Source organism: Oncorhynchus tshawytscha, linkage group LG01 (genome assembly GCF_018296145.1).
Source record: "Oncorhynchus tshawytscha isolate Ot180627B linkage group LG01, Otsh_v2.0, whole genome shotgun sequence".
Classification (NCBI taxonomy): Eukaryota; Metazoa; Chordata; class Actinopteri; order Salmoniformes; family Salmonidae; genus Oncorhynchus; species Oncorhynchus tshawytscha.
In genome coordinates this window covers 27,687,614-27,710,274 of record NC_056429.1, presented here as the reverse complement: position 1 = coordinate 27,710,274, position 22,661 = coordinate 27,687,614, and the positions used below count along the sequence as shown (strand labels likewise).

Here is a 22,661-nt window from a genome sequence, read left to right as displayed (position 1 = left end):
TGACTGAAACTGATCCATGACTGATCTCAGATCAACGGGGAAACGTTTTGGCTCGAGTGCCAAACATTTCTTTATGACCGATTTGTCAAAAACTATTTGCGGGCATGAAAAAGGTCAGTTATTTAGAAATATATAGGTCCATTATAATTTCGACACACTTTCTATCTAGTTTAGACTTTCATAGTGTGGAGTTACTCAAACCTCACATGTTATCCATATGAGGGAAATCTGTTGCAGTGACAGAACTTCAACCTCTGACATCTGAATGTGCACCACTGCACCGTAGGGAGATGATGGGGAGAAAGTGGTAGCCGTGTGCTCGTGGCTATCATTTGCGCGTCACTGCTCGCTCTGTTTGATACTAATACACGTGGTAAATCAGAGGTTCCCAAACCTTTTTGGCTCGTGACCCCATTTCAATTTTTAAAAAAATGTTTTTTTTTTTTAAATCACGACCCCACTGTGTAATCAAAAGTGATGTCAATGAACAGCCAATGTTATCTTTCTTATTTGCAGCAAGGACAGTCTTCTACAAATCAGTCTGACAGTACTTCAATCTGAAGCGAGTATGGTTTGAAGTGAGTGAAACTACAACAGAACGAAATTGGGAAGTTCAGAAAACCAGGCAATAATTGTGTATGATGTTTTTTCCGCCCAGTCTGATTTGGTGATGGGTCCTGTCCACTCTGTTCTAATGAGTCCTGCACAGCTAGTGAGCACAGCTTGTCACAACCACATTTCTGTCCACTCTGTTCTAATGAGTCCTGCACAGCTAGTGAGCACAGCTTGTCACAACCACATTTCTGTCCACTCTGTTCTAATGAGTCCTGCACAGCTAGTGAGCACAGCTTGTCACAACCACATTTCTGTCCACTCTGTTCTAATGAGTCCTGCACAGCTAGTGAGCACAGCTTGTCACAACCACATTTCTTCCACTCTGTTCTAATGAGTCCCACAGCTAGTGAGCACCCCAACCACATTTCTGTCCACTCTGTTCTAATGAGTCCTGCACAGCTAGTGAGCACAGCTTGTCACAACCACATTTCTGTCCACTCTGTTCTAATGAGTCCTGCACAGCTAGTGAGCACAGCTTGTCACAACCACATTTCTGTCCACTCTGTTCTAATGAGTCCTGCACAGCTAGTGAGCACAGCTTGTCACAACCACATTTATGAGACCAAGCATATAAACCCCCACCAGTCCCGATACGAGACCAAGCATATTAACCCCCACCAGTCCCGATACGAGACCAAGCATATAAACCCCCACCAGTCCCGATACGAGACCAAGCATATTAACCCCCACCAGTCCCGATACCAGACCAAGCATATAAACCCCCACCAGTCCCGATACAAGACCAAGCATATTAACCCCCACCAGTCCCGATACCAGACCAAGCATATAAACCCCCACCAGTCCCGATACAAGACCAAGCATTTAACCCCCACCAGTCCCGATATGAGACCAAGCATATAAACCCCCACCAGTCCCGATACGAGACCAAGCATTTAAACCCCCACTAGTCCCGATATGAGACCAAGCATATAAACCCCCACCAGTCCCCGAGACCAAGCATATAAACCCCCACCAGTCCCGATGAGACCAAGCATATAAACCCCCACCAGTCCCGATACCAGACCAAGCATATAAACCCCCACCAGTCCCGATACGAGACCAAGCATATAAACCCCCACCAGTCCCGATATGAGACCAAGCATATAAACCCCCACTAGTCCCGATATGAGACCAAGCATATAAACCCCACTAGATCATGTAGAAGATATGGGAGGTTACTATTTTGATTATTTACAGATGGTTGGACGTCTGTGACCACGCTGTCATACATCACCGCAACGAGCCATCACATTGATGAGGACTGGGACATGAAGCACCATGTACTGACAACTGAGAACATGGAGAAGCACAGAGACCCTAAAACAACATTAATAACATTGTTGCTGAGTTGGTGGGGGACAGCAGTAAGGTGAGTGCCGTCTGGTAGGTTGCCAGGACTGCAGCAGACTGAACTGCATTGCCCCATAGTAATCACACGCAGGAGCATGTCTGAATTACATCATTTTATGATATCCTTTAAACAATAACTTTTAACCCGCCCAAAAAATGTAACATTTTAACATTTGTCACATCCCTAGTAACTAACCCTTGGACCCCTAGTGAGCGCAACATTATCCGTAGGCTAGTTATGGGTTTCGTAACATTACCTTCAGTGTGAGGTCAACGCTAGCAGGAGAGACCGTACTGAGGCTGGAGCTCTGCTGTAGCGCCTCTCTACGAGGGAGAGGCAGAGAGTGGGGCAGGGGCACGTTGGCTACCAGGCTCTCCTCCATCTTACTCCCTCCAGTAGGAACGCTGTCAGCCAGAGACGACGAAGGGGTGGTGTAGTCAGTCACTGACTCCTGACGTGGGGTGAGAAACAACATTTCGTCAATATAATCGCAATGAATGGAACAGGTAACTGCCAAAATAATGGAAACACTTGATTATTTGAGGGATACACAGTATATTGAAAGCAGGTGCTTCCACACTGGTTAAGCAATCATCATCCCAACATGTATACAATGGGCAGGCCGTTATTTTGGATACGGTAATTATGCCCCCATAGGATGACAAAACCCCCATCCACAGGGCACGAGTGGTCACTGAATGGTTTGATAAACATGAAAACGAAGGAAACCATATGCCTCGGTCACCAGATCTCACAACCCAATTGAACACTTCTGGGAGATTCTGCAGCGGTGCCTGAGACAGCATTTTCCACCACCATCAAAAACACCAAATTATGGACATTCTCGAGGAAGAATGGTGTCACATCCCTCCTATAGAGTTCCAGACTCTTGTAGAATCTATGCCAAGGTGCATTGAAGCTGTTCTGGCTCATGGCGGCCCAACACCCTATTAAGACACTTTATGTTGGCCGGGGCGGCAGGGTAGCCTAGTGGTTAGAGCGTTGGACTAGTAACCGAAAGGTTGCAAGTTTGAATCCCCGAGCTGACAAGGTACAAATCTGTCGTTCTGCCCCTGAACAGGCAGTTAACCCACTGTTCCTAGGCTGTCATTGTAAATAAGAATTTGTTCTTAACTGACTTGCCTAGTAAAACAAAGGTAAAATAAAAAATAAATAAAAATGTCCTTTATTTTGGCAGTTACCTGTACATTCCTATTTAAAGCAGAGTTCTGAGGTGGAAAGACTGGTTGCCATATCGGGTATACCATTTCAACCAACCAACCCCATCCCCTCTCACCTTGGAACTGCTGCCATACTCCGCAGAAGCTATGGTGATCATCACCTCGATGTCACCCCCCAGCTCAGGAACAGAGGTGTCGGTGTTGGTGGGGCTGGAGTCCACCGCTCTGCTGGCCCCTCCTCCTGGTACTATCCCCCCATCCAGACCCTCTCCCTCCCCCCCGTGGATGTCCTTAGCCTTGCGGTTACGGAGGGAGCGTTCTTTACCGATAGGGCCAGGCTTGTACTCCTTAGGCTCCATGTCAGGGAGCTGGGGAGGGAGAGGGGAGAGATACAGTTAGAGTTTATAAAAAACTATGAAGAACCATAACTTATCGATCTATTGATTTTCTGAGGATTTCAGTCAGTGTGTGTGTGCACACACATGTAGTACCCTACCTTCTGTGTTTTGATAGGTCCAGCACGGGGCTGTTTCTGTCTCTGTTCTTTAGGAGCAGGTAGTTTGTTGTCAGGTCCTGTCTCTAGCATGGCTGGTACACCATCACTGTCTGTACTGCCAGCTGAGGACGGGGCTCCAAACTGGATCCTGTCCATCCCCAGATCCACACTGCCTTCTGAGCCAGGTTTGACTCCCTACAACACACAATACTTTCTTTAGATCCACAATGAAACAGAACAGACCCAGAGCTGGTCAGTCTGTTATACAAAAGGTTGTGAAACACTGTGCAAGATGGCTACCAGGCAAAGAAAGAGGGAGGTTTGTACCTCAGGAGTGACGGCCCCAGTGAAAGTGGTGAGAGGTTTGTTCCAGGCACTGACTGAAGGAGGCTGAGGAGGGCTGATAGGTCCAACTGAAACACACACAACATGTAACACCAAGCCTATATATGAAACACTAGCCTACCTAGTCATAAGTTGGAACGTTTTCACTAATAAAATGCTTTGGTGAAATATGACTGTGTCTTGAGGTTGTTTGACTCACGTTTCTTGACGTCGGGCAGGACGGTGGATCCGGCCACCTTGTTTTCCCAGAGTTCCGTACCCAGAGTGCTGTGGGGCTGCGTGGCCAGGGCCACAGCTGGCAGGGAGGTCTTAGAGCTGAAGTCCACGATGGTAGGGGTCAGGGCGGAGGGTAGGGGGGTTAAAGAGCCCTCCAGAGTCTGAGGAGAGGCAGCAGGCTGGGAAGGGGGAGGGAACTGGGGGGCAGAGAGATGTGGCTTGTTTTTTTTGGGGGGGGGTGGAGGCTGTGGCTGTGAGGCTTGCTGTTGTAGCGATGCTTGTTGCTGCTGCTGCTTTTTGGCGAATCTGGGCGGCAGCTTGCCTCCTCCTCCTCCTCCTCCTCTCCCCTTCTCCCCTGATCCTTTCTTCCCGTAGTGCTGTAAACAGACACACAATGCAACATACAGGTTAGGGATGTCAGATGTTATGGTCCTCAGTTTGAATAGGAGTCTTGTGTCAATGTGTCCCTACTCAATAAAGGAGCAACTGCCTCCCAGTGGTGAAGTGCATACTCCCTCTCTCCCTCCTCCTTCTCACCTGTGTAGTCTGTTCTTCTTTCTTCCTCCTCTCCTCGTCCTGTAGTCGTTTCTGTTGTTTACGTGAGACCACTTCAGTGAAGCCGTCGTCTGCAGTGTTAGACTGGGTGTCCTCTAAGGTAGTCACCTCTGGATGGTCATCTATGATCACCACACCTACAGGACAGCACACAGGAAGGGACATCACATCAGTTCCACAGACATGGTACAAGTTCTAGAACAATAGAATCGGAAGAATTCTGTATTGGGCCAATATGATATTACAGTACTCGTGGCATATTGGGAAAAAAAAACATTTCAAGATGGACACTAGATAGCCTCAATGGGTATGAGCAGGTGTGTGAGACAGGTGTGTATAGGAGACGTGTGTGTGTGTGTGTGTGTGTGTGTGTGTGTGTGTGTCTCTCTCACTGGCATAGTTGTTGAGGTCAAACTGCAACAAAGCATTCTCCTTCTCCTTGGGTTTCTGTTTGGTCTGTTTGGCCTCGTCCTTCCTGCGTCCAGATGGATCTTTACCCCCGGGACGCACTGCTCCCCCACCTGAGGCTGAATCTGGGTTAGGGGCAGCTCTGGAGGAGAGGAGAGAAATGTTAGACACACACAAGGCCACTGTATAGAGAAGCAGCAGCTTCAATAAAAAAGGGTGTCTAAAGACTACAGGATCATCAGTGGTCTACAGTCCAGGATGTAGTGATGTAACGGAGGACATTGCTTTCACATCAGTGAACGTGAAGGAGAGGAGACGAGGAAAGGAAACCTCTTTAGACTACTGTGATGCCACCAGAAAGGGAGCGATGATGAGTACCCAGTGTATTTCTCCTCCAGAGGCCACAGTAGAGGGTAGCAGTCTGAAAATACACCCTGACTCGCTTCAACAATTAAAACAGGACACGAAAAGAGATGAAACATTTGTCCTTCAGGAAGATCATGTTTCCACACCTCTCACTCTCTCCCACACACACACACAGCCTATGGGTTGTATAATATGATATTGTTCAATATGTTAACCGTGAGTAGATCTAACATGCAAACAGTCAAGGCATAAGACTTAAGGCCAAACCAAATCAGTGTGTATGACTCACCCTCTGCGTCCAGCCTTGGCACCTCCTCTCCTCTCTCCCTTCCCCCCTGTGTAGCCGCGGCCTGGTTTGGGTCCGCTGTTCCCCCTGCGGTTCTGCCTCTCCACCGGACGCTGACTGGAGAAACTCCTCCTGGCCCAGGCAGGCCCCGCTGCTTCGCGTTTGGGCGTCATCCCTCCCTCGGTGGGGGTCCTACTGGGGGGTGCTGAGCCTTGAGGGGGTAGCGGGGCTGGGGCCGAGGGCTGGGTAGCTGCGTTAGCAGCCTCCAGCGCTCCCCTCCTCTCCTCTCGTTCTCTCCGTTCGTTAAAGTCACTGCTCTCTGACGCCGTCTCCCACTCCTCGTTGGCCTGGTCAGAAGAGTTCTGGTTGGAAAAGTCAGGTGACTTGGTGCCCATGGCAGAGGTGGTGGGAGGGGTGGCATCAGGCAGGGCTGGGTCAGAGGTCAGGTGCAGGTCAACGGCTGTGGGTCCCCCCTCTACAGGCATGGTGATAGGGGTCCCTGAAGCTCTGGAGAGGGTAGGGGACAGGGAGACAGGGCCAGGCCCAGAGGCACGCACTAAGGCTGGGAGGGAGGCAGTGGAGGTGGGTCCAGGTCCTGTCTCTCCTCCAGCTAAGACAGCAGCCTCTCTTTCCTTCAGCCTCCGGAAGCGGGGGGGTTTGTCCTGTCTGGGGGGTCGGGCTGGGCGAGGACGACGGGGCCTCTCTCTGTCTCTGCTACTCTGGGGTCCTCCCTCCCCAAACTTCTTCACCTCGAAAGGACGGTCTCTGTCCCCTCGTACAGGCCGTCGGTCAGAGTGGGTGTCCCGATTGTCGTAGCGTGATGAGGGTTCTGTGTCCTCAGGGCGGAAGGTCTCCATGGGTTTAGAGGGCCACTGGGAGGACAACTCTCTGGTTCCTGGTCGTCTGAGAGGAGCTGACCTAGGACCTCCTCTCTCCCTGGCTCCCCCTCGCCTGCTGTACAGGCCCCCTCTCCCCCGCCGTGACGGCTCTCCTTTGAGCAGGAAGCCTGGCTTGGGCCTACCCTCCTCGTCTCCTCCCCTGAGCCCTCCTTTCTCTCCCAGGTGAGGGGGTCCAAAGCCAGGTTTGTATGGTCCGGAGCGGGGCTCTCCTGGTAGTTCCCTGCGGAGCGGTCGGGGTGGTTTCGCGCTGGGCTCACGGTCTGAAGCCCCCGTGTCGCTAGCGGACTCCCGTCCTCCTTCACTCTCCGATTCGGTATTGGAGCCACGGCGCCTCCTGCGTTTGGGCATCACCTCGAAGTCAGAGCTCTCGCTGCGCGTCTCACTCTCTTCACGGCAGCAGCGGAAGGCAATGCCGCCACCGGTGGTTGGGAGGTCTGAGCGCGAGCGTGGCTCCCGGTAAGGGTACTCCCCTCGACTACGACCCCGGCCACCTCTATTTCGACCACTGTAAGTCCCCCGGAAACTCCGTCCTCGCGAGTAGTACTCCCCTCTGCCTCTGGCTCGAAAACCATCAGCCGGCCAGTCTCTCTCTCTGTCCCGCTCCATCTCTCTTTCCCGATCCCTTTCTCTTTCTCGCTCCCTCTCTCTCTCCTCACGGCGGTAGGCCCTTGGAGGAAGGTTGGACTCCTTCCTACAGGATAGTTTAGGTTCGGGGTGTTTATCATTGGTCATTGGTTTGTCTGTCTTGTTGTCCTGGGAGGCTGGTGCCTGTGCTCCTGATAGGGCTTGTGTGTCTCTGGATCTCTGGGGGCCATTCACAGGCCCTTCCTCAGTCTCAGGGGCCTCCCTCTTCCCATCCCTCTCCCTGTCCCTTTCTCTTTCTCCCTGGGGCCTGTCCCTGGGACCCCCAGACACTGCAGCAGGCGCGAAGGCAGCTTTTGCTCCTCCTCGCTCCTCCTTCTTGGGTCTCTCCCCTCTTTCCCCTCTCTCTCTGTGTCGCTCTCTCTCCTCCCGCTGCTCTCTCTCTTCCTTCATGTCTCGGAGTACAGGTTTCTTAATGGGTCCAGACCTGCGTACAGGCCTCTCACCCCCTGGCCCTTCCCTCCGGCCGGCCACTGACCTCCCTCCCAAACGCAACTCAGCCTTCTGCTTGCTAGGGACTGACAAGGGCAGCTTCTCTGGCTTGTGGAGGCTGTCAGATGGAGGGGTGGGCCTGTTGTTGGCCACAGCAGCCTGGGAGAAAGGCTCTTTCCTAGGCTTCAGTTCGTCTGGGCCTGGCCTCTCCCCTGCATCCTGGAGCTCAAGTGTCTTTGTGCCCAGGGGGAGGCTGTCGAACCTAGGCTCGTCCAGTTTGAGTGAGTGGCTGGAGCCCTGGGAGATGGTCCTCTGTAGCATGGCCTGTCCCAGAGCCTCAACTTCCTCTCCAGTGGGCAGGCCAGGCTCCTCTGGCTCAAAGGGGGACTCACCAGGCCCTCTCTCTGTCTGCAGGGATCCTGGAGCCTCCTCGGGGCCCGGGCCAAATGCTGACAGGGGTTCTGTGGGATTTCTGAATAAGTCAGTCTTGCTGCGGGGTTCAAGAGGACTGATATCCTGGCTGGGGTAAATAACTGGTAAACCCCGGTCCAGCTCCAACCCAGAGTCCAACCTGGGGAAAAGCGAGAGAGATGTTTTAATCAAAAACTCTGCAAACAACAGAAGTGACTGCCTCTCATTCATATGCCCTGTGGAGGTGAGGAAACCAGGTGTGTACTGAGATGTAGCCTGATTGGTGTGTTGTCCCCTCACCTGGTGTCCTTGTCCTCCCATCCTTTAGGGGGAGTGGCAGAGGTTAGGGGATCAGTTTGTGCGTACGGGTCAGACCCCCACACTGTACGTGGTTCAGAGGGGAGACTGTGGTCCCGTATGGGCCTGGTCAGGTGGTCAAAGGAGTCAGAACTGGAGCTGGACTTGTCCCCTGCTTCTCTACGAACTATCTGCTTAGGACCCATCCGCCCTGGAAACCAGATAGATAAGGGGACGGCCGGTCAAAATGATGACCTTTTACAGTTTATATACACTATACGCTATTATAAATATATGTCTACTTACAGCACAACACACACAGGGCAACAACACCCACAGAAGACAAGCAAAACTAAACTCTGAAAACACACAGGGCAACAACACCCACAGAAGACAAGCAAAACTAAACTCTGAAAACACACACAGGGCAACAACACCCACAGAAGACAAGCAAAACTAAACTCTGAAAACACACACAGGGCAACAACACCCACAGAAGACAAGCAAAACTAAACTCTGAAAACACACGTATCAGTATATCATTATCTCCGTACCAGGTCCAGGGTGCATGTTTGGCATGTCGAGCGGTGGTCTTCCAGACATTATGCGGGGGTCCATGTATGACTGCATCATGAGCCAGCGGGGGTCAAACCCCATGTTAGCCAGGTGCTGCTGATGGTGAGGGGGGCCGATGGGCTGGTACAGGGAGCGGTGCTGCTGCTGGGGGGCAGCTACACTTCCTCCTCCACCCGCACCTCCTCCTGATGGGGACACAGTCCCACCACCACCTCCTCCACCACCCTGCTGCTGTTGCTGCTGCCACTGCTGCTGCTTCATCTGCTCCTGCAAGGACAGAGAGGTAAGAGTTGGATTCAGGGCATTTCTCTTCAAAATAACATGGACAACATTAAAAGTTCACAATTCCATAGTCCAGAGATTAAATTGAACTTCATTTGGTAACTTGACTTTTCCCAAGAGGAACATTGGATGTGACATTGGGTATAAAAAAAATCTAAGCAACACCAGTCCAATACCTGCTGCCTGAGGAAGCGTGGGGGCAGAGACTTCTGGAATTGTTTGGAGTAGCCCGAGGTGAGAGAGGGGCGTATGGCTGCCTCTCCCTCCAGGTCTGGGGGGGCCACCGGGATGTCCTCTCCAATGGGGGGGTCCATACGGGGCAGAGACAGGGGCACACGCCCCTCCACTAGAGAGAGAGAGACAGTAGTCAGTCACACTGTAAACCTTCATTGAAATATATAGAAAGTGTTGCTTTGCTGGGAGTGAAACTGTGGGAGGTGAAGCAACTGGTTCATTTATGTTGGTGCAAACACAGGGCTCTGCCAGGGGGCTCACCTCTACTCTCATCGGTGCTGAAGTACTCTCGGATAGGCATGGGAATCAGTCTCTCAGTCTGGCTCTCATCCACCAGGGGGCTTACCTCGCTCAGGGGGCCCACCTCACCTAGGGTGCCCTCTCCGAGCTGAGGCTCTGGGGGTATGGACTCTGGTCTTTGAACCGGAGGGCTTGGCTGGCGAGGCACAAACTGACTCTCCTCCGCACTAGGCTCTACTCTTTCCATCCTCTTGTTCTCGCTCTCCATCCTCTCTCTTTCCATCCTCTCTCTTTCCATCCTCTCTCTTTCCATCCTCTCTCTGTCTTGGAGAGGGGCTGGTATGGTCAGGGGCTGTGGGAGAGGGTCAGCCTGAGAAGGTGCAGGGCTAGAGATGGGGGGAGGAACAGACAAAGGGGGTGTGTCTTCACACACAGCTCCCATCTCTTCATTGGTTGTCTCCCCGGGAGGGACGGACGTGGCCTCTGTTGCTGGGCGGAGTTTCTCGTTAAGGCGCTTGAGTTTCTCTGCGCAGGCGGCGAGTCTCTGCTCTTCCATCCTCTTCTCCTCCTCTTCTCTCCTCCGCCTGGCTCTTTCTACTGCTTCCGACAAGTCCTGCTTCTTGCGTTGCTGGCGCCAGGCCTCTGACTCCTCCTCGCCAGAGGGAGCTGCGGTGGGGGATTTGGCCACGCGAGGGTCTCTGCTGCCTACCAAGCGCACACCTGGCTGACCCTGGAGAGACGGAAAGAGACATGACATAAGTTCTCTAACATCCAAAAGGAACTTGTATAGTAAAGCTATTGATGGCGCATCAGTCCAGGATTCCCTCATCAAGCCAAAGATACTCAGCCTCACCTGGTAGTCCTGTGGTGGGCCGGTCTTGTACTGCCCTATACTGCCTGGGGAGGGCGCCCTGGGGTCCCTTCCATCTACCCATGAGCCTTTGCTGCCCTCCTGGCCATCTGAGGGGCGCAGAGGCCTCATCCGCTCCACTTTACCGATCCACTCCCTGAGAGAGCGAACATGATGGTTAGTCGTTTGTTAGTGCTACATGGTAATGCCTAGGCTTAAGCTCAGCGGGCTAACAGTCTCGAGGAGTACAGATAACCCAGGACAAACACAGTCTGTCACATCCAGATAGTGAGGCAGAAAACGAAGCACCTTCGTCAGTGAGACTCACCAGTTTTCTCCTTTCTCCTTGGCGGCTTGGTTCTCCTCATCGTCACTGAAGTTGAGTTTCTCTGTGTAGTCTACCTCCATCTGAGCTCCTGGATAACAGACCGGGAGAGATGAGGGTTACCATTACATGTCGTTCAAATTCAATTCTATTAAAACGTCATGTAAAAAATGGTTTTGTATAAATACAGATGAGTATTACCAGCCCAGCCCTCGTCAGCTTCAGTGTCCAGGTTGTCAAGCTCTTTGAGCTCTGTGGCGCTGATGATGGAGGGTCTGTCTGGATCCTTGAGCCAGGCCTGGGGGGGCCCCTGCTGGGGACGGACCCTCCTGGGGACACAACACACACAGGAGCGTCAGTCCACTGGGGACTGGATGAAGAGAAGTCTATGAACTCAAAGTGATGTGGTAATAATGATGAGTGTGTATGGATGTAGCAGTGTGTGTGTGTACACTCACCTGGCTCCATCCTGTGGAACAGGGTATCTTATGTTCCCTGGCAATGGAGCAAAGGGCATTCTGGGGTATGCGTGGAACATCTAGAACAGGAATACAAGGCCATTACCAAGAGAATCCTACTCTGCAAAGTCATAGAAATTTCTGGCAAACTAGCAACTACTGTCAAGACAACAGCCCATATCAGGTAAGTAATTCCATGTTTCTTTATACCCCAAGTAAAATCAATAACCCTAGAAATCAATACAGCATTCGTTCCATCACTTACATAGGGTGGCATCATGCCCCTGAACTGGGGGTGGAACTGGGGAGGCACCCCGGCAGAGGCCTGCTGGCCCCCGTTGAGTTTAGGCTGGGCAGGCACAGAGGAGGAGGATTGTAGCTGGGGCTGGGAGGAGAGGGGTGCAGGCTGGACAGACAGGGGCAGCCTCTCCCTGACTTCTCCCTTTTCATTAGGGGGCACCCTGCCACCCTCCTCCGCCTCCCCAGGGGGTGAGGGGGTGCTGAAAGCCGACCCTCCCTCCTCTGGCCCACGGCTGTCCATCTCAGAAGGGCTGGCTCCTGTGGTCAGATTCCTGCCCCCGCCCTCTCGCCAACTACCAACATCTAGGAGAGGAGAGCACGGTGGAAAATGTACTTTTTGTTCCACCAGCCACTTAGATTTTTTTACCAGGTAAAATATTCAATATTTCTCGGCATAATTACACACAACAAAAAAGAAACCCACAAAATCGACGGATGAAGACGCTACGTAATTTTTTTGTTTGTTTGTTTATGCTTTAGAATGTTCCTAAAACAGGAAATGTATTACTAGTAAGAAGTAATGTGATATATAGCTCAATTCAATAAAATGTTTGTGACCCAAGTCTTTTAACCCATAACAGTCTAAGCCGGGGTAGAGTTTTAGCCAGGTCTAAGCCGGGGTAGAGCTAAATGGAATTGTTTTAAGAAGGTTATACCAAGGCTCATTTGCCCATTTGATTTTGAATTTTAAGACCCCTTGAAGTATATAAAAAAAAAAAAAGCTTTGTAAAAAAACAACAACAAAAACAGATTCACTGCAACGGAACAACAGATAGTTCCCCACCCAAAAATTTGTGAAGGGTCTGTCCTATATCTGAGACAGTGTCTAGACTTGACAGTTTATGTAGCTTTAGTATTTTGATCAGAGTTCTGATCATGGAATTTCAAACGCGTCATGCATCTACACCTACTTCTAAATGCGTCTAGTGTGTCCGGAATCACTATTCCCACGCTATACTCAAATGCCAGTAGGTATTCTACAAATGGTGGAATAGGCTAAATATGATAACACAACTGATGGCAGTAGCTAACTAGCCAGTCAATCTCTGTAGCTAGCAAGCAACGCTAAAGGGATTGCAAACAGGTTAACATAACTCTAGCCAAACCCCAATTATTATTTTGTTAATTAGCTAGCTGGCTAGCATTTATGAGGAGGCCAGCAAACACGTTCCTCACACACTAGGAACGCATTTCCTCCAACGTTATAATGAAAAAAGTGCCTCTCGGTCCCAAAACACAAGTTTTCTGGAGACTGGTGGAAGGAGTGCTGGTGACGCAGCCCAATTGATCCAGACTGAGGAGAAATCTGCACAATGCATCCCTGAACACCTTCTGAAGTTGTCAGCCTGATCTGAACACAATAAGACAGCAAAGCGACTTTTGTGTGTATTGACTCGTCTTTTCAATTTGATCTTTGTATTTTTGATAGCAGAAGTCGCATGTACATGTCAAGTGTAGACACAACCTGAGAGGTATAAGCAAGAGCAGGAAACGTTTGATGAAACATTTAAATTTGGCCTTACTGCTATTAGCCCATTCAAATGCATTGAATAACAGATTCACAACATGTAACAAAAAGATAGTCCCCCCCAAAAAAAATCTAAAGGAAGTCTGTTCTGAAGTGTCTGTCCTATATCGGAGAGATAAGAAATATAAGGAAATACATGCATACATATCAATATATATATACAGTGGGGCAAAAAAGTATTTAGTCAGCCACCAATTGTGCAAGTTCTCCCACATAAAAATATGAGAGAGGCCTGTAATTTTCATCATAGGGACACTTCAACTATGACAGACAAAATTAGAAAAAAAATCCAGAAAAATCACATTGTAGGATTTTTAATCAATTTATTTGCAAATGATGGTGGAAAATAAGTATTTGGTCAAAAACAAAAGTTTATCTTAATACTTTGTTATATACCCTTTGATGGCAATGACAGAGGTCAAACGTTTTCTGTAAGTCTTCACAAGGTTTTCACACACTGTTGCTGGTATTTTGGCCCATTCCTCCATGCAGATCTCATCTAGAGCAGTGATGTTTTGGGGCTGTTGCTGGGCAACACGGACTTTCAACTCCCTCCAAAGATTTTCTATGGGGTTGAGACCTGGAGACTGGCTAGGCCACTCCAGGACCTTGAAATGCTTCTTACGAAGCCACTCCTTCGTTGCCCAGGCAGTGTGTTTGAGATCATTGTCATGCTGAAAGACCCAGCCACGTTTCATATTCAATGACCTTGCTGATGGTAGGCTTTGTTACTTTGGTCCCAGCTCTCTGCAGGTCATTCACTAGGTCCCTCCATGTGGTTCTGGGATTTCAGTGAATTCTATGCGTTACAGCTAGATGAGTTAGACGTGGCGGGCCTGGCACAGCTCCTGGTATACAGTGGGGCAAAAAAGTATTTAGTCAGCCACCAATTGCGCAAGTTCTCCCACTTAAAAAGATGAGGCCTGTCATTTTCATCACATGTACACTTCGACTATGACAGACAAAATGAGAAGGAAAAAAATCCAGAAAATCACATTGTAGGATTTTTTTTATGAATTTATTTGCAAATTATGGTGGAAAATAAGTATTTGGTCACCTACAAACAAGCAAGATTTCTGGCTCTCACAGACCTGTAACTTCTTCTTTAAGAGGCTCTTCTGTCCTCCACTCGTTACCTGTATTAATGGCACCTGTTTGAACTTATTATCAGTATAAAAGACACCTGTCCACAACCTCAAACAGTCACACTCCAAACTTCACTATGGCCAAGACCAAAGAGCTGTCAAAGGACACCAGAAACAAAATTGTAGGCCTGCACCAGGCTGGGAAGACTGAATCTGCAATAGGTAAGCAGCTTGGTTTGAAGAAATCAACTGTTGGAGCAATTATTAGGAAATGGAAGACATACAAGACCACTGATAATCTCCCTCAATCTGGGGCTCCACGCAAGATCTCACCCCGTGGGGTCAAAATGATCACAAGAACGGTGAGCAAAAATCCCAGAACCACACGGGGGGACCTAGTGAATGACCTGCAGAGAGCTGGGACCAAAGTAACAAAGCCTACCATCAGCAAGGGCATTGAATATGAAACGTGGCTGGGTCTTTCAGCATGACAATGATCCCAAACACACCGCCCAGACAACGAAGGAGTGGCTTCGTAAGAAGTATTTCAAGGTCCCGGAGTGGCCTAGCCAGTCTCCAGATCTCAACCCCATAGAAAATCTTTGGAGGGAGTTGAAAGTCTGTGTTGCCCAGCAACAGCCCCAAAACATCACTGCTCTAGAGGAGATCTGCATGGAGGAATGGGCCAAAATACCAGCAACAGTGTGTGAAAACCTTGTGAAGACTTAAAGAAAACATTTGACCTCTGTCATTGCCAACAAAGGGTATATAACAAAGTATTGAGATAAACTTTTGTTATTTACAAAATACTTATCTTCCACCATAATTTGCAAATAAATTAATTAAAAATCCTACAATGTGATTTTCTGGATTTTTTTTCTCTCATTTTGTCTGTCATAGTTGAAGTGTACATATGTTGAAAATTACAGGCCTCTCTCATCTTTTTAAGTGGGAGAACTAGCACAATTGGTGGCTGACTAAATACTTTTTTGCCCCACTCTGTCTGTTACGTTTATGGGGGTTCAATTAAGGAAGACATCTTCTCTGCAAACCACTGGAAATCAGGTCAACAGGAAAGGATATTATTTAAGTACTCAACAGCTTTGTGACATCAAATGGACTGGTCAAGATGTGTTGGTATCTGTAGTGATGGTGCAAAAGCCATGAGAGTGAGACATAGTGGAGGGGTAACGCGCTTCCAAGCAGTTTCTCCCGTCTCTACTTGGGAACACTGCAGCATCCACTGACAGGCTCTTGCTACCAAGGGAATGCCTGACAGCTTGAAAGACATTTTGGATACTACAGTGAAAATGGTTAACTTTGTTAAAACAAGGCCCCTGAACTCTCGTATATTTTATTCATTATGCAATGACATGGGCAGCGACCATGTAACACTTTTACAACATACAAAAGTGTGCTGGTTATCAACTGGATTCATTATCCCTTTCATGCCCTGCCTCCAGTCCATTTACCGATATCTGAACAAGAAATCCTCATCGAAATTGCAACAAGCGGTTCTGTGAAAATGGAATATAATCAGAAGCCACTGCCAGATTTCTGGATTGGGCTGCGCTCAGAGTATTCTGCCTTGGCAAAACGCAGTGTTCAGACACTGACACCCTTTGCAACCACGTTCCTGTGTGAGAGTGGATTCTCGGCCCTCACTAGCATGAAAACTAAATAGGCACAGACTGTGTGGAAAATGATTTAAGACAGACTCTCTCCAATACAACCCAACATTGCAGAGTTATGGGCATCCTATCAAGCACACCAATCTCATTAACCTGTGTAGAGTTACACAATTTTCGATGAACAAATCAAGTTTTATATGCAAGATGAATAAATAAAGAGCAAAATTGACTATTATTTGTGCCCTGGTCCTATAAGAGCTCTTTGTCACATCCAACGAGCCGGGTATGACAAAAACTCACACTCGTTTTTATGTTTAATAAATGTATCGAATGGTGTGTGTGTGTGTGGCATACTTACGATGGCAAAAAACAACATTTGAGAGTGCATTGACCCTGGTGCTAGAGGGGGTACGCAGCTGGAGGTTGAATGTTTGAAGGGGTACGGGGACTATATCAAGTTCGGGAACCACTGCTCTAAGGGGTTAACCCATGTTTGTTAAAATAAACAATTCAGATACAATAGTAACAATAGTAAAAACAGAAACAGTTCTACAACTAAACATCAAGAATCAAAAAATTGCCTGACACAAAATGCTGAGTGATATGGCTTATTATAATTATTATTATAGCTTTGGGCTCTACACTGACATTTAAAAAAATAATAATAATTACAAGGAGTACATGTGCTCCTAAGTTGAAATTTAGGAGAACACTAAAAGTATGTGTTTTAATGATAAAAAATAACTAACTAAAAGTTCACGAATTAAAGGTTTTTGGAGTGTTCCATGCTCAACAGGACAAAGACCCTAAGCACACAGCCAAGACAAAGCAGGAGTGGCTTCGGGACAAGTCTCAATGTCCTTGAGTGGCCCAGCCAGAGCCCAGAGTTGAACCAGATGAACATCTCTGGGAAGACCTGAAAATAGCTGTGCAACTTCCTGTTTCCATCACAGCTGTCACGACTTTTCTGGCATAAAAACTGAGGATGGAAACATGGTTTGAGTGAGGGAAATGCTGTAAATTAAGAAGACTACAGTGCATTTCAAAGGTATTCAGACTTCCCCAAATTTTGTTACATTACAGCCTTATTCTAAAATGTATTCAATAAATGTTTTTCCTCAACCTACACACACACACACACACACACATACAATACTGCATAATGTTAAAGCGAAAACAGGTTTTTAGAAATGTTTTCAAATTTATTCAAATTAAAAACAGAAATACCTCAAATAAATATTCAGACCCTTCCCTAACATACTCGGATTTGAGCTCAGGCGCATCCTGTTTCCATTGATCATCTTTGAGATGTTTCTACAACTTGGAGTCCACTTGTGGTAAATTCAATTGATTGGACATGATTTGGAAAGGCACACACCTGTCTATGTCAGAGCAAAAACCAAGCCATGAGTTCGAAGGAATTGTCCATTGAGGCACAGATCTGGGGAAGGTTACCAAAAAAAATCTGCAGCATTGAAGGTCATCAATAACATAGTTGCTCCAGGGTTCCTCTGTGGAGATGGGAGAATCTTCCAGAAGGACAACCATCTCTGCAGCACTACACCAATCAAGCCTTTATGGTAGAGTGGCCAGACGGAAGCCACTCCTCAGAAAAAGGCAGGACAGCCCGCCTGAAGTTTGCCAAAGGCACCTAAAGGACTCTCAGACGAAGAGAAACAAGATTATCTGGTCTGATGAAACCAAGATTGAACTCTTTGGCCTGAATGCCAAGCATCACGCCTGGAGTAAACCTGGTACCATCCCTATGGTGAAGCATAGTGGCTGCAACATCATGCTGTGGGGATGCTTTTCAGAGACATTGACTAGAAGACTAGTCAGGATTGAGGGAAATATTAACAGAGCAAAGTACAGCGAAATCCTTGATGAAAAGCGCTCTGGAGCAGGTTAGGAGCTCAGACCGGGGCAAAGGTTCTCCTTCCAACTGGACAACCACCCCAAGCACACAGCCAAGACAACACAGGAGTGGCTTTGAGACAAGTCTCGGGAATGTCCTTGAGTGGCCCAGCCAGAGCCCGGACTTGAACCCCCTGGAGAGACCTGAAAATAGCTGTGTAGCAACGCTTCCCATCCAACCAGACAGAGCTTGAGAGGATCTGCAGAGAAGAATGGGAGAAACTGCCCAAATACAGGTGCGCCAAGCTTGTAGCATCATACCCGAGAAGACTCGAGGCTGGAGTCGGTGCCAAAACTGTTTCAACAAAGTACTGAGTAAAAGGGTCTGAATACTTATGTAAATGTGATCCGTTTTTATTTATTTTTATAACTTTGTAAAAATGTCTAAAAACCTGTTTTTGCTTTGTCATTATGGGTATTGTGTATAGACTGCTGAGGGGGAAAAAAACAATTAAATCAATTTTAGAATAAGGCTGTAACATAACAAAATGTGGAAAGAGTCAAGGGGTTAGAATACTTTACAAATGCTCTGTATGTATTTTGAAAGGTGAGATGTTGAGGATTATAAATACCACTTAGATATCATACAAGCAAACAACCATGAGTCCAAATGTGCACTTCACATTTCCATATCATAAACTCATGTCATATAGTGTCAACGCTTATGATCACTATTCTTGATGTACAATTAAATAAAATGACATGTCATACCCTGGGTTGTTTTGAACAAAATGAGCCTGTGCTTGTCTATTGTGAAAAAAAATGTACAACGGCACACACACCTGAATGCACTCAAGACTCGTTTCTATGCGCACCAAAATGATTTGTTTCCCTGAATTGCACTGTGAAAGCCTAACATTAATACCGTATTTTATAATTTGGCTGGTCATGTTGGCAAAATAACGGGTTTTCAAATTATGACCACCTGCTCCAGATTGCAATTTATAATGAACTGTTTTTGGATTGCGTAAACAGTAATTGTGTGATGGTGGGAATGCAGGGTTGTGTTCCAAACAAAAGAAGAGAGCTAAAAAATACATTTTAAAAAGAGACTGACCAGGTAAATCCAGGTGAAAGCTATGATCCAAAATTGATGCCACTTGTTAAATCCACTTAAAATAGGTGTAGATGAAGGGGAGGACAGGTTAAAGAAGGATTTTGAAGCCTTGAGACGTGTGTGTGTGTGTGTGTGTGTGTGTGTGTGTGTGTCAAACAGAGGGTGAATGGGCAAAACAAAATATTTAAGTGTGGAACGCTTTTGACACCTTGGAGTCTATGCCCTGGCGAATTGAGGCTGTTTTGAGGGGCAAAAGGGGGTGCAACTCAATATTAGGAAGGTGTTTTGTACACTCAGTGTAGTTGAATGTTATTTAAGCCAAAAGTGCAATGAAATGACTTAGGAACTGTGCACACTTGAGGTGTGTGGCCACTTACAGATACCAATTAGTACTCACTCAAACCTTTGTAATTTATTTGTCTAATTTTGTACTTGCCCCACATATTCCAGGAAATATGTTACTGAATGTATCCAGAGTATTTTCAGATTTAAACAAATGAGGCGAAAAGGTAAAATGCACATCAAATCAACAGTGTGATGATTGGATTCAGACTTGTGTCAGGGAAACGGTTGTGTCCTCACCTTTGGTATAATCATTCTCCCATTATCTCCAAACTGTTCCCTTTCAATTGCTACTATTGTTATGCATATTTCTTCTGTAAGAAATATTTCAATTTTGCCCTAACTATTTAGGTCAATTTCCAGGAGTGTAAAGTGTTAAGTAGCCTTTTGGGTCAATTAAATTGATAAAGAGTGTTCCCAAACGCTCTGTGTGACCACCCGCCAACGTGGCTGGTGAAATAGACATTCTTACTCGCCAACGCCAAAATCTACCTGCATTTGGCAGGTGGTGGGTGTTAATTTCCCACCCTGGATGAGAGACAACTCAAGACAACACAGGTGAGTCATTTCTGTTGTAGAGTGACAACTTTTGGGTCAGGACGTTTGGTCCATGAGTAGCAGGTAGAAAGGAGTAATGCTCATGTTCTGAGGACTGAAACTGGGGAATGTGCGTGTGTGATTATGTGAGTGTTCATACTCTGAGGTCTGAGACTGGGTCCAGGTCCATAAGGCTCCTCCTCCTGCCCCTCCCCTTTCTCCGCCTCCCCAGCCGCCTGCAAACTGGGGAACTCCTGGTGGAACTGGCTGCTCACACGAGGGGCTCCTCCTTCTAGCTGTGGTGGTGGCTTGCTGTTGGCCCAGGATCTGCTGCCCCCTATAGAGGACGAGACCTCTGGGGGTTGGGGGGCAGCGGGCTTAGGCTGGGGAGGGGGGGTCTCAGACTGCCTGATACACACAACAAAGAGGAGAGAGAAAGAGATAGTGGAGAGAAGTAGTTTATTATTATTATTATTATCATCATCATCATTAGGGCTGAGAAACAACCTGAGGACAGGCATGGTATTAGTGCGTTTAGATTTCATTCAGGGGCAGCCCTGGTATCTCACCTATCGTCTCCTCCCTCAGGTCTGGAGGCCCAGCCACTGCCGTCCTTGGGGACGATGTTAACGTTGGGGTCGTTGCCCTTATTCTCTGCCTTCAAACTGGGCAGGTTGGCAGGGGGGGGCATGCGTCGACTGACGGCAACCTTTCCCAAACTCTGGAGCCCATGTCTGGCAGCAACTGGACCGAGGGAGAGGAGAGGGCATAGAACATTTAGACATTAAGCTAGAAGCTGAATTTATTATAGCAATCCCAAATCGACCCCTAGCCCCTGGACAAGATGAGGCAGACATGAAGTGTGTATGTGAGTGAGTGTGTGTTTAGCTTGAGCATACCTGCAGTTTTCTGGGTCTCCAGAGACTTGCCCTTGTATGTGTTGAAGAGGCTAAGGGTTGCATACTTGGTCTTGCCATCCTTTGCCTTGGTGCTCTGCCCTGACTTCTCTGACATTTTCCTGGAAACTCATTGAGTCTGGTCCTCCGGTCTCACCTCCAGAACCAGCCTCCTGCAATAAAATATCAAAAAATGTATTTAAACACTGATGAGTCTGGTTTTATTATTACTCATTGCAGATTGATGGGGCATGTCGTGTTCTCATGCCAACCTCCCACAAGACAACAGGGTTAACCAATGATGTGTATAAACCCTGGATGACTGACTGACGGGGGGGGGGGCGTGCATATTGAAGACACCTCACAGCAATCTTGGCACTCCAACTACATTGTATAGATTTCATAGATTGTATAGATTTGAAGCTATAGAAATGTTTTTATTATTGTCTGCATACATTGACACATTTTATTACAGACTCCTTAATACATACTTTTAAAATGTGAGCTAAACATAAAAATGAAAGTATAACATTTTTTTCTTAAAGTATGCACTGCTACATTATGATGTAGTCAATGCCCAAATGGTAATTCAGGAACCACTAATTGTTGTGGCAGACATCTTGAATACAAAACCTAATGTTTTGATCTACTGAAATTGAATGGACATCTCCTCTAGGCATTGAGCAAACTCACTGTATAGGAGCAAAAGCAAACTCGCATAAACACACAACTTCCTAGCCACCCTAAGATAGCAGACGTCTGCCAGCTGAGAATGCAGAGGAGCTGGGAGAGGGAAGGAGTGAGTGAGAGATAAGAAGCAGAGCCACTTCCTCCACAAGGCAGCCCGGGCCAGACCCTCAGCCCGTGCGTGCCAGAGCCACAGTGGGAGGTGCCCCAGAGAGGGACAGTCAATCAAGGACACAGAAAGCAGCCTAAACAGACACTATTTTCCTCTCCTACTGTCATTTCCATCCCCCCTCTCCCTAGGATTTTCTGACAAGGTGGTATTGGTGTAGATCTAAGCAGTGGTGGAAAAAGTACCCAACTGTCACACTTGAGTAAAAGTAAAGATACCTTAATAGAAAATTACTAAAGTAAAAGTCATCCAGTAAAATTCTACTTCAGTAAAAGTCTAAAAGTGTTGGGTTTAAAACATACTTAAGTATCAAAAGTAAGAATAATTCTTAAAAATCCTTATATAAGCAAAACCAAACAGCACCATTGTCTATTTTTTTTTTACAGAAAGACAGAGGCACACTCCAACACAGACATCATTTACAAACAAAGCACATGTGTTTAGTGAGTCTGCCAGATCAGAGGCAGTAGGGATGACCAGGGATGTTCGGTTGATAAGCGCGTGAATTTGGATTATTGTCCTGTCCTGATAAGCATTCAAAATGTAAAGAGTACTTTTGGATGTCAAAGAAAATGTAAGTAGTAAAAAGTACAATATTTTCTTCAGGAATGTAGTGAAGCAAAAGTAAAAGTAGTAAACAAATAGAAAGTACAGATACCCCCAAAAAACGACTTAAGTAGTACTTTAAAGTATTTTTACTCAAGTACTTTACACCACTGGGCCTAAGGAAGTAGGATAACTTTGTTTTTTTTAAACCTGCAACTGCTATTTCCTAAATCCTAGAGTATTAAATTACATCAAACAATATCGCCAACACAAAACATTTCTCTAGGTAAAATGGGGTAATGATTATTCTAATTAAAATAGGTGTCTATGTGGACATTCTGGTGAAAATGTAAACGGTCAAAATGTTGTTTAAGAAGCAATTCTTTAGAATAATTCAATTACTGGCATTGAACGTTTCTGCAGACTTTTAGCCCCCCCATAACTGGCTACGGGACTATTGCAGCTCCTGGGAAGAAAAGCTTGTTTTATAGAGAGGATGGGATC

At 47.2% G+C, this 22,661-nt stretch overlaps 1 protein-coding gene across 6 annotated transcripts in view; it reads right to left on the bottom strand.

Annotated features, from left to right (window-relative positions):
• Positions 1–22,661, bottom strand: part of prrc2c (proline-rich coiled-coil 2C) — a 45,230-nt gene that overhangs the window by 6,232 nt on the left and 16,337 nt on the right. For all 6 annotated transcript variants that reach the window (XM_042319829.1, XM_042319835.1, XM_042319833.1 and 3 more), the window contains exons 2-21: positions 20,759–20,928; positions 20,429–20,603; positions 20,020–20,267; positions 11,731–12,068; positions 11,466–11,545; positions 11,209–11,336; positions 11,011–11,098; positions 10,686–10,839; positions 9,854–10,562; positions 9,535–9,704; positions 9,055–9,343; positions 8,504–8,711; positions 5,823–8,363; positions 5,152–5,309; positions 4,742–4,896; positions 4,188–4,581; positions 3,971–4,056; positions 3,644–3,838; positions 3,264–3,515; positions 2,223–2,417 (exon numbers count right to left, since the gene is read on the bottom strand). In XM_042319829.1, the coding sequence (XP_042175763.1) occupies positions 2,223–2,417; positions 3,264–3,515; positions 3,644–3,838; positions 3,971–4,056; positions 4,188–4,581; positions 4,742–4,896; positions 5,152–5,309; positions 5,823–8,363; positions 8,504–8,711; positions 9,055–9,343; positions 9,535–9,704; positions 9,854–10,562; positions 10,686–10,839; positions 11,011–11,098; positions 11,209–11,336; positions 11,466–11,545; positions 11,731–12,068; positions 20,020–20,267; positions 20,429–20,603; positions 20,759–20,873 (6,678 nt within the window). In that variant the 5' untranslated portion in view covers positions 20,874–20,928. The remainder of the gene's footprint in view (positions 1–2,222; positions 2,418–3,263; positions 3,516–3,643; positions 3,839–3,970; positions 4,057–4,187; positions 4,582–4,741; positions 4,897–5,151; positions 5,310–5,822; positions 8,364–8,503; positions 8,712–9,054; positions 9,344–9,534; positions 9,705–9,853; positions 10,563–10,685; positions 10,840–11,010; positions 11,099–11,208; positions 11,337–11,465; positions 11,546–11,730; positions 12,069–20,019; positions 20,268–20,428; positions 20,604–20,758; positions 20,929–22,661) is intronic.